We start from the raw sequence: 12,555 nt of genomic DNA, 5'->3' as shown, positions 1-12,555 counted from the left end.
TGTGTGTGTGTGTGTGTTACTGGGGGTTAAACCTTGAATCCAGAAGCATTGTACTTCTAAGCCACATTCCCAGCCCTATTTTATATTTTGTTTTGAAACAGGGTCTCACTAAGCTGTCTCACTAAGTTGATAAGTAGCTGAATAATTAGATTTTTAATACATAGTTTTGAGGAATGGATTGATTGGTAGACAGGAATTAGTTTAATTCATGGTAGGTTATCAAGTCTGTGGCTAATCAGTATGGAAGAGGGTATATGCACTATATTTCTTGAAATCAATTTTATCAAGCAATTCACTTTCTCACAAACAGTAAAATTTCATTTCTATTTTCATCAAGGATACTATCAATGAATAATCTTTTATGTCTCATTTTATTTTGATAGGCCATACAGCTTTTAGATTTACCTTGCCTGACTGAATTCAGTAGGACCTAGGTTAAAAGCCTGAACGTCTGTGGGACCCTTTTTCCATCTGCAAGAATAATAGTATCCTTTCTATGGGTTATTATAGACAGCAGAAGTCTATTTCAACAGGGTATTGTAAAAACAACAGGTTTACATGTGAAATATATGACATATATTAGGCAGATATTAACTGATAATTATCTTTCAAGATGCAAGAATTAATTATTTGATAGAAAGAATGGAATTTTAAGCATTAATTCACCATATAGTTGTTTCACACACATAGAAATGTTGAGAAAAATTATGACTTGATGCTATTGAGACTGAATTGCTGCTCCTGAATCCTCAACCTTTGTTTATTTCTTCACCGAAGGCCTGAAGAGAGCTGCAGAGATGGAGCCTTCCCTTCACAATCACACCAGAGCTCAGGATGCATTGTATATCCTGATAGGAATCCCAGGACTGGAAGACTTGCACACCTGGATCTCCATCCCCATCTGTTCTATGTACATCGTGGCTGTGGTCGGCAACGTCTTCCTGATCTTCCTGATTGTGACTGAGCGCAGTCTCCACGAGCCCATGTATCTTTTTCTCTGCATGCTGGCCTTAGCTGACATCCTGCTGTCCACAGCCACGGCTCCCAAGATGCTGGCCATCTTCTGGTTCCATTCCTCGGCTATAACCTTTGGCAGCTGTGTGTCCCAGATGTTCTTCATACACTTCATCTTTGTAGCAGAATCTGCTATTCTCCTGGCCATGGCATTTGACCGCTTTGTGGCCATCTGCTATCCACTGAGATACACCACGATCCTCACCTCCTCAGTCATTGGGAAGATTGGCATTGCAGCTATGCTCAGGAGCTTTCTCATCTGCTGTCCATTCATCTTCCTGGTATATCGACTTTTGTACTGTGGGAGAAACATCATTCCCCATTCCTACTGCGAACACATGGGTATCGCCAGATTGGCATGTGATAATATCAATGTCAACATCATTTATGGTCTGACTGTGGCCCTGCTCTCTACAGGGATGGATATAGTGTTCATTATTATGTCCTACACAATGATTCTTCGCACAGTGTTTCAGATACCTTCCTGGAATGCCAGATTTAAAGCCCTTAACACCTGCGGGTCCCATATCTGTGTCATCCTTATGTTCTATACACCAGCATTCTTTTCATTTTTTGCTCATCGCTTTGGAGGTAAAACCATCCCTCGCCACATCCACATCCTGGTGGCCAACCTCTATGTGGTGGTTCCCCCTATGCTCAATCCAATCATTTATGGAGTGAAGACCAAACAAATCCAAGATCGAGTGGCTTTGCTTTTCTCCTCTATGAGTACACATTGTTAAGGTGGTGAATAATGTTCCCCAGCATTATTTTTGTAGTTTGGTTTCCGTTCTTTTGGGTAGATATTCAGAATAGTATGAAAGGAACTCCAAATGAAGAAGGGGATACTATAGATGAGCAAATAAGGTGACCTGAGGGGATGGGAGCAGGGAAGAGGAAAATTCTTTAATGTTCATCATGTACGTTAACAAACATATCAAAGTCAATCCCTAAGCCAAACACAAGAAGGAGGGAGGGGAAAAATGGAGAAGGAATTGGGTTAAGGCTAATTGGGCGATATGTGCATGTATGCCTCCACTATCGTGTTCTCCATTAAGATGTATGACTATGCCGGGCGTGGTGGCGCACGCTTGTAATCCCTGCCCTTGGGAGGTGTAGACAGGAAGATCATGCAGGTCTGAAGCCAGCTGCATTGGCTTAAGAGGCACTGTTTCCAAAAAATAAAAATAAATAAATAAATAAATAAAACTCACATATTATTTTTAGTTTATTATTTTTTCTTTTTTAAATTTTATTTATTTATTTTTGTGGTACTGTGGATGGGACCCAGAGGCATTTTACCTCCAAGAGACACCCCCAGCCCTATTTTTTATTCTTGGTTTTGAAACAGGTCTCAGTGAGTTGCAAAGGGCCTCACTAAGTAGCTGAGGCTGTCCTCGAACCGCAATCCTCCTTTCTCAGCCTCCCAAATGCTGAGATTACAAGTGTGCACCACCACACCCAGCTTCACATATTATTTTTAGACCTGCATTTTTATTCCGGTGTGCATACTTTGGTATAAAATGGCTGTGTTAAAAGGTATGTGTTTGTTTACAAGTTGGGAGTTGAACCAAGATATCAGCTGAGTAAGATAGCCCATAGATTGTCTCTCTGCAGACAACAATTTAGACAGCTTTTTATGCACCAAGTCACCTTCACAAGAGTTAAGGAATGAGGGGAAACATCAGGAACTAGTTTTAGAGTAAAAACAAAAAAGTCACATTGAGGAAGGAAGAGAGGAAAGGGTGGTCAGTGTTAACCCTCCTCCAACTCCAAGCAGCATGGTGTGGAGAGAGATGCCTCCTGTCTGTGGGAAGGAGAGGAAATTAAGCACAGCCTGCACTATACAGAGCATGGGAACATTCTTCCTGTTCTTAAAGTTAAAACGTTTAATTTCTTCTATGCTTTAATAGGCATATAAATTTATACAAATGTATGGTATGCGATATCATATTTTTATGAATGTATAGTGTGGAATGGCTACATCAAGCTATTTAGTATATGTATTACCTCACTCATGTTCTGTGGTGATAACACTTGAACTAATTTCTTAACATTTTTTGAGTGTATAATATATTTAAGTCATATTTTACAACATTTCGTAGACACTGTAATGTATCATACACCCTTTGAAGTTACTAAGTCTAAATAAAATTTTATGTCTTTTGACATACATCTCCCCAAATCCCTACCCATCCAGTCTCTGTAACCATGGTTTTACTCTTTGATTGTTATGAATTTAATTTCTAAAACTCCTTTTGTAAGGCACAACCCCTTCTTTAAACTAAGTAGATTGGGCCCTGAATATGAGTTCTAATATTATAGAAATAATAATTGTCCATAAAAATTTTGAGAACACATATTATGTGGTCAAAATTGTGAATGTGCCAGGCCTGGTGGTACATGTTGAAACATGAAGACCGTAGGCTCAATGCAACCCTAGCAACTTGATGAGATTCTGTTTCAAAATAAAAAGGGCTGGTTTGTGACTCAGAGGTCAACAACCCTCGGTTCAATCTCCAGTGCTACATAAAAAGCAAAAGAAAACAAAATTCCTGACTGTGATGGAAACAGAGTGATGAGAGCTTTTTGGGATACAGGGAAGATGTATGTCTCTGAAATTTAAACAGTTCAGAGGCTGAAAGGATTTTGTCATGGGCTGATAGGGGCTCTGTCATGGGCCAGCTGTGGGCACATGGGAGGTTTTGGTGGTAATATTCCCAGAGAGAAGAAAGCATGTTCAGTTGTGATCTGGAGGAGAACAACAGTAGCTTTATTTTACAGACAATCTTTTCCAGGCAAAATGCCACATTTCACACCACCATAATGTGGGCATGTGCTCACCACTGGCCTGTGCTTTCTCTGGACCCCACACAAAACCACCTACAGAGTAATGGTGCACAACGAGGCTCAGAGAGCATTATATTGGGCCCAAAGACCACAATAACAGTAAAGACACAACAGGTGGTTGTTAGTCCTCCAGCCACACAGACAAGAATAGTCAATACCCATTTCTAGGAGGAGCGGAGTGAGTTCCACCAGGTTGTAAGTGGGTCCTATATAACTCCTGAATAGCCTGTACTTCCACATCTGTCTCAGTTAAGGTGTGTTGTGGCTGCTGCTGGTAATCTGGAATGTAAGCACAGCACTGTACGTGAAGAAGAGTAGACATTTCTCCCTGGGCAGCAGGGAGCATATCTAACACTATTTTATTATGCAAAACAACTTTCCGCAGATAGGTGGTTTCATCCATAAAAAGGAAAAGAGCCTGACAGGATGTATTTAAAGCTTCAGCAACATGTTAAGCTAAGGTGTCCACCGGTAGCTCTATAGTATAGTATCTCACCCTGGTATGAACAAAGCTAAAGGGAAAAACTGCAACACATCCTAGGATACATGGTACCAGCAATGATATAAGAGGTCCCAATTATTAGGCTTATAAGGAAAGTCAAGAGTGTTCATCCCTGTATATACAGCTTTTCCTAGGTATACCTTCCTTCCAATGGGCAGGGAGGAACAGCCAGCCATAATGTCTACAAACTCAGATATCATCTGGAGAAAATCAGTGGGCTTGGTCGCTATTAGATTCCACCCATCCCACCATCACTTGCTATCCAGTCATTGACATGGTTCTTGAGGCAACCATTCAGCACTTTGATTGATCACATACCAGTTCTCCTGCTCTAGACAAAATGTTACTATGCTTGCAGGCTCTATATATTCACTTTTTAACCAGCCCTATCCATTTTCTATAGCATATACCAACAAGGGGGAGTATTATTATGGTCTAGGTACAACCAGTCTTCTATTACAAGGTATTGTTCATCCTTTTATGGGTTACTGTGGTTCCAAATTTGAAAGATAGTTCAGTTGTCTGCAGTAGCAGGGGCTATTTAACCCAGAAGAACTTTGGCTGCTTCTACTGGTGGCTTGGTGCACACCTAGCAATGGGAGGTGTTATGCAATATTGCAAAATGTGTGTCCAGGAAAGCAGGTTATTTCTTGCCACTAACCTGTGTGTGTGTGTGTGTGTGTGTGTGTGTGTGTGTGTGTGTGTATCTGGGGATGGAACCCAGGAGTATTCTACCTCCGAGCAACATGCCCAGCCCTATTTTTTGTTCTTATTTTGAAACAGGATCTCATTGAGTTGCAAAGGGCCTCACTAAGAAGCTGAAGCTATCCACAAACTGCGATCCTCCTGCCTCAGCCTCCCAAATGCTGAGATTACAAGTGTGTGCTACTACCCACCCCCAGCTTTGCCGTTAATCTTTAATAGTTGTCTGCATAGTCAATCCCTGTACCATGTTTACTCCCAGGATATACTTATAGGAATATATACACATCATATTATTTAAGAGATAAATATCTGATTCCAAAATCAACCTATATAGCTCTCTATGGCATCCTTAGGTTGAATAAATTTGTCCAGATTGCCAAAAAGGAAAGTGCTGTCTACTCCTCTTTCAACTGATACCAGAACGAGCTGAACATTGCAGAGTAAATTCCACATGTGGCCTCACTTTAACGAGCTTGGAGAAGGTCATCTACACTTATCTCTCTGGCTATTCCTTTTACCTCTTCTGAAGACAAAATAATATACATTTGGTTTGAACAAAGCTGTAGACAGAGTGCCTAGAGCACTTCATTGGGCTGGTGGTTTATCTTCTCCTCTTCCAATAGGTCATACCACATCTATTTATGGATGATCTTTGCAGGCCCTTCGTCTCCTGACTTATTCTTTTGTTACTGGGGGACCCATTTCACTGAGGGCTTTTACCCCTATTAGGGCTCCTATGTGAGCTGTGCACTCCTGTCTGCCCACTTCCATGTCCCGTAGCAGGGGAAATACATTTATCCCAATGTGTACTAGCTGATTATATGGGATACAGGGCTAGGAGGGTGGCCATGGCACCAAAAGTGCCTTGGCTTCCTGGAGGCCAACCAACAGGATCAGATTTTCACATGGGCCTTAAATGGCTCTTTGTCTGGGATAGCATACCGAGGCTCAACCATCATCTTCTGCATACCCATCTGTCCTATGATCTACATTATATCTAAATAAGTAGTCTACTGACTCACATTCTCTGGCAACTCATTTGGGTTATTGCAAACAGTGCAGGCTGTAGCCATGAGCCAGTTAAAGTCTGATTCCTGCCTTGCACATTGGTTACAGACATGTTCTGCAGCTGCAAGGAGGGCACAGTGGTTGTACTAGCCATTTGGGTCATTTCTGTTGGGTTTAGTTCAGTATTATTAGCCTCATCAAACGCATAGGCACAACAGCCATGCAGAAACCATTTCCCATCTTCCGCTTGTACTGCTTTTCCAAATCATATAAGCCCAAGGTGTTTATTGAGTCATGGTAGTGTGGCAGGTGGATTGTCGGGGCACGATGACTTTTCTTCCAGGGGCCAAAGTCTTCTTTATCTCTACTTTCTTGCTCATCAGAGGATGGGCACATCTGATGGAGTCCATGAACTACTATAGCAAGAAGCTGGAATAGACTTGCTTGGGACATGCAGGACTTTTTTTTTTTTGTAACGGCCACACATTGGGCTAACTCTCCTTCCTGTTATGCAGTCAGTGAACTTGTATCAACTCCTGAATGTCATGCCAGGAAATTCCAGTTGACCTGTCTGGGTGCCTATAGGCTTACCACTTGGATGTTTGGCTCTAGTGCCTCCCAAACTTCATCCAGCTGGGGATCTACCTTGTTCCAATTTTCTGGCAGGGTACATGCCACCAGATAGTCCACTACTGGGAACCCCAGAGAGACCTGCAACCACATATTCTCTACCCTGCATTGTTTCTTCAAGGGCTGCTTCTCCAGAGGCATGTTACGGGCACTTATCTCATTCTGCCAAATACTCCAATTGTCAGGCCACCTTTCAGAAGTCAGCTGTGATGCAGGGAAGATTATGGTGGTGAGATCTCTAGTGAGAAGCAAAGATGAAGAGTCACCATCTGGAGGGGAACAACAGCTTTATTTTACTGAATAGTCTTTTACATAGGGTTCTAGGAAAAATGGTGCACATCACACCAGTGAAACATATGCATGTATGTTGCATATTGCATAGTCATGCATACATAACCATATACACATCTTTGGTTGTGTGGGATGACCTGCCTAGTCATTCTTATGTAAGTAAATGATCATCTGTGACTGCATAGGAGGAGTGGGGTCATCTGAGGCTATGCAGGGTGAGTGATGTCATGATCTTACTGCTGGTCTGTACTTCCTCTGGGCCCCACATTGGCCTAATAAAAAATCACTGTTTATCACACTGAAATTAGATTTTAAAATGTTTCTTTTGTTTTTCTATTTGCATGTGTCTACATTGACTAGTCTGAATACCTGAAGCTGTTTTTGTTTCCCTTTATAACTTATTATTTTTAAAACAGGTTCTATTGTTTTATTTTGTGTCATAATAGTACATTTTCTAGTCTTATGAATTTTTAAAGGACAATCATAGCTGGGTATGGTGGCACACACTGGCTATTTCCATACTTGGGAGACTGAGACAGGAGAATCACAGGGTTGAGGTCAGCCTCAGTAACTTAGGAACAGTCTATCAAAATAAAGGGCTGGAGATATAGCTCAGATGTAAAATGCCCTGGGCACAATCTCCAGTACCCCTTTTCCCTCACCATACATAGACAATCATGTTGCCTTCAGTTCCAGACTTTGAGAAAGGAAAAATTAATACAGAATCTCTATTAGACAATTAATTGTCCATGTTCTCCACCATGTTCCAACTTTTTTTTTCACCTGCTATAGAAAACTTTTGGTCTCATTAGGGATCAGAGAAACCTAATCTCACCGGGGCACTCTATGGCATAAAACACTTATCCTCCACTGCTTGAAACATCTACAAGATTATACTGTGTAGGTTCTGTTAATATTTTTATGGATCCTCCCCGGTAAGTCTGTGGGCTTGAGATTTACACTGAGAGTATGGATATGAACATTTTTTCTCAAAAATAATGCATTCCACCGTGATCTCATATGATGGCAGAAAGATGAGAAGACAACAGCATCGTACTGTGAATGTTTCAGTGCTAGAAAGATATTGTGTCTTGGAAATGCCTGCTTTTCTGAATATTTTTCAAATAGTTAAAGGGTGCCAATTTACTTAAAGTGAGTTTGACTCAATGGAGGACCTGTAGACAAGCTGGGCTGAAGTTTGAGTGGGAAGCTTGTTTGCTAAAAGGTGGAGATGACATGTTCTCAAACTAGAGAACATTCAAGGGTAATTCACTGTGTTATCAAATATACAAAGCTGTTTCAGGAGGAGAAAGTAAGTTTCTGTGGGCTAATAGATGGCATTTACTGATAGAACAATATGTATTTTTCTAAATATTTGAAGTGAATCATCTCATTTACTATCCATAGTCATCCTGTAATGTGCTTCTATCCATTTACCTTGTTTTATTAATTAATTAATTAATTAATTAATTTATTTATTGGTGCTGAGGATGGAATCCAGGGGCAGTCTACTTTCAAGCTACACCCCTAGCCCTATTTTTTTAAAAATTCTTTATTTTGAAACAGAGTCTCACTGAGTTGCACATGGCCTCACTAAGTAGCTGAGGCTGTCCTCGAACCATTATCCTCTCGTCTCAGCCTCCCAAATGCTGGAATCACAAGCATGTGCCACCATGCGCAGCTTATTAACCTTGTTTTATCAACAATAAAATTGAGGGATTTACATTCAGAACTACTTCAAAATTATGAAAGCTAATCAATGACAGATTCAGGATTTGATCTCTCTAGAGTATCTTCAGATTCTGTACAATATGCTGCTGAGATACATGAAAAATGTCAATGCACCATGCTGCTAGAGATCAGATTTTTAAATAAGCCAATTTTTTAATTTAAATTATTTGGCTTAAAGTAGTTACTTCATATATTATCCTACTTTCTGATCATTAGCCACAACTCCTATTAGTTATCCTTTGAAACAATTTCTATGGTAAGATATTTATTTTATTTACTTATATATTAAATATTATTATATTAATATACTTTTATTGCTGCATTATAATCTCACATAATAATGTAAAGTCATGTTGACAGTGACATGTATTCTCGCAGCACTTGGTACATATTCCATATGTCTGTGATTTTTGAAAAAAAAAAACTGTTTTCTTTTCCTAAAATTATATCCTGTTCCTGACTAATTGAAGAATTATTTCCATGTATAGCCATTTTTATTATAATTTTATTAAAGGTGAGTAAATTTATCTATCCCTATTCAACTAAAGTATCCTCCCATCCCAAGGTAAGAACCTAGAATAATGGTAAACACCTAGCTAAGATATGTCCCTCCCCATACAACCAGTGGACATTTGGCAGTGCCAGATGCATTTTTGATTGTTGCTACTGAAAAATGTTACTGTCATCTAATGGGTAGAAGACAGGGATGCTACTAAACCTTAAAAATTACAGAGAATATCACCCACAGAAGAAATAGTAAATAATAAATAAATAAATAAATAAATAAATAAATAAATAAATAAAATTTGACCTAAAATGTTGGTTGGTCTGACATGAGAAAACTTGACCTAGAATGTATCAGTTAGACATCATGAGAATTGGAAATGGAAAAGTCTCACCACGACATATAGTGATGAAAAAGCATACAAAAGTATGCTTTTTCTTTCTATTTACTTGATATAATTTTTACTTGATGATTTTTACTTTTGCTCTCCTTCTTCTGATTCTCAGTACATGGTTTATTAGTGAGCTTGTATCTTGACTTCCAATTATTCTCCAAGTCTACTATTATATGTAGCTGTGTTAGATTGCCTAAATTTACCTTTCTGATAAAAGTTGATGAGCCCATTATTTTATATAAATTAATGAAAGTTTTGGCTAGTATATGGTTAATAAGCGGTTAGAAATGTGATTATATGTAATTTAGGTAGCTTATAATAAACATGTTATAAACCATTTTTTCTATGCATATTTTGTGAACTAACAGTGTAAATTGGAAATATTTCTATCAAACCTTGAATAGGAACTCACCACCTTAAATCTATATTTTTGTGTAATCCAGATTTATTTCTTTACTCTGAGATATGTATATATGTATAATAATCCTTTTAACTTTATGATTATAAAATTTCATAATATAAAGATTTATGATTTTGTTCTTTCTGAGTAAACATGGCATAGATTTCAGATTCAAAAAGATTTACCCATTTTTAGCTATTTTGTTAATGTCATAGGGTAATGATGCCAATATAAGAAGATATAGAAAATAAAATAATCTAAAATCTCTGAATCTCTGATGAAAGAAACACTTCAAATAATGCTGTGTACATATACAAAACTGTCAGTGCTAAACTCAGTATCATGAACAGAGAAAGGAGGGAGTGGATAGGATCCAGAAGAAATTCATTAAGCTCTGTGTGCATGAATGTCTCTAGGACTTTGAACTTCATTCTGATGTGTGATTCCAATGCACCAATAAAAGTATATTATGAAAATGAATTGCTCAAAGATTTTAAGAGAGTTAGTGATGTTTAATATATACTTAATAAATAGTAGACACTCTATAAGCATATAGCAGAATGTAGCTACTTCATAAGTATAGAATAAATAAATTTATTTTTCTTCAAATGCTTCAAATAATATTTGAAATATAAAAGATACTTGATTAATGTTTATAAATAAAAGAATTAGGAAATAAGCTAATCTGTGTGAAGTAATGTTACCTTCTGATGTAAGAAAGATGTAGTTGAACATATTGTGAATTTCCTAGAAGGAAGTATTCCTAAACAAGACTCAGAAAGAAAACTTTAATGAGGACTAGATAAGTTTAAAGAAAAGGAAGCATTTAATGGTTTGCAGTTGATCTAACGTGGGATAGAGATGCCCTTTCATTTCTAAGAGATATTGCTGGTGTACAGGGGAGAACAAACCACCACTAATGCACTTGCCAAATAATGGAGATGGAATGGCTCTGAGATCTTCTCTGTTAACAATATATTGTTTTAGGCTTTGATGTGCTTATTCCTTTTAGACTCTGCTTAAAGTGGTTCCAGAAAATGAGTCCTGCAAATTAATAAGGCAAATATGAATTAATTTATTTATTTATTTATTTATTTATTTATTGGTGGTATTGGGGGTGGAACCCAGAGGCTTTCTACCTCCAGGCTATACTCCCAGGCTTATTTTATATTATGTTGGAAACAGGGTCTCACTAAGTTGCTGAGAGCCTCACTAAGTAGCTTTGGCTGACTTCAAACCTGTGTGATCCTCCTGTCTCAGCCTCCCAAGCACGGGGATTACAAGCGCGCTCCACCACGCCCGGCTGCAAAAATGAATTTGGAAAAGTATTTTATATGTATATATTCTGTGATGAAAATATTTTTTAAGAAGAGAAGTACAGATTGGGTAAACATCAGGCAGGCAGACCCCTTTGATCTTTGGAAGATGATAAAGGCAAGCCGTTCTTAACCAAAACGAGTCTCTTGACAATGGGACGGGGGCTCTGCCAGAAGCTGCCAGAATCATGGATGGAAGAGACCACAAAAGACAGAGAAATAATAGGATGGAGGTAATCCTATGAAAACAACATGGAGAGAAAATTCTTCTTCTACAGAAATAACAGTATTTTGAGTGGATAGATGATAAACAGGTTTGTCAAGGAAAAATACTTTATATAGAGAAATACAAAACATTAACAAGAAAAGACTGTTAGGGGTTTAGAAGATAAAAATAGTGATTGCTGAGAGAGAGAGGAAAACAGGGAACATAGGTTGGTACTTTTTATCAAACATTGTGATGTGCACAGAGCGGGAGAGGAAAGGTGTGAGTGAGCTGTGAGAGGAACTGAAAAGAAAATACCCCATAAATTTAAAAGTGATGTATTTGTTTGCTCAGAGAACAAATAAGACAGAGTATATAATAAATGATTCATTTTGAGACCATTTATTCTTTGAAACTTAGTTTGAATTCATCCTCAGAGAGTCTATGAGAGAAGGGTCAGACTATGAAGAGATTAACCAGAGAGAACCAGTGAGATAGAAAAGTGGAAATATTCCTGATAAACTTGTCTTCTGATTTTAAGAACACTGAATTATTTATAACCACTGTGGATTCTTTATATTTAGTGTAGGTGGAGCTTCATTTTGAAATATGTATACATTAAGTGATTTTTGTTCTCATTCCAACTGGCAGGTCAGAAAAAAGCATACATGATGAATAAACACACACACACACACACACACACACACACACAAGTTAAAGGGAATTCTTTGCACCAATGATCATGGAACATGAAGAAGCTAAAAGGTTTAATTTTGATGATAAAAATTATTTAGGCATTGAGAATCATGTAATACAATGGTTGGGTTTTCAGTGACATTGGTAAGAAAGGTAAAAAAATTAAAGAGAAGGTATTGGGGTGAAAGAGTGAAACTAATGTAAAGTTTTCTAAAATATATATTTTTTCTTTTTAATTAATCAGATATTGAAAGGGAAGAGAAGCCAGAACAGCAATAGCACCACATGGTTGTACTGACCAAGTCAGC

General features: G+C 38.2%; 1 protein-coding gene across 1 annotated transcript; it reads left to right on the top strand.

The window, feature by feature from the left end:
• Positions 1 to 797: 797 nt before the first annotated feature.
• On the top strand, positions 798 to 1,757 carry LOC308267387 (olfactory receptor 52Z1P-like; the record flags this gene model as incomplete). Its single annotated transcript, XM_080702062.1, has 1 exon — positions 798 to 1,757. One exon carries the CDS (start codon positions 798 to 800, stop codon positions 1,755 to 1,757), a length of 960 nt encoding a protein of 319 aa, XP_080558188.1.
• Positions 1,758 to 12,555: the final 10,798 nt, after the last annotated feature.

Source organism: Muscardinus avellanarius (assembly GCF_963383645.1).
Source record: "Muscardinus avellanarius genome assembly, chromosome: 1".
In the NCBI taxonomy this organism is placed as follows: Eukaryota; Metazoa; Chordata; class Mammalia; order Rodentia; family Gliridae; genus Muscardinus; species Muscardinus avellanarius.
This window is presented reverse-complemented; position numbering and strand designations above follow the sequence as displayed.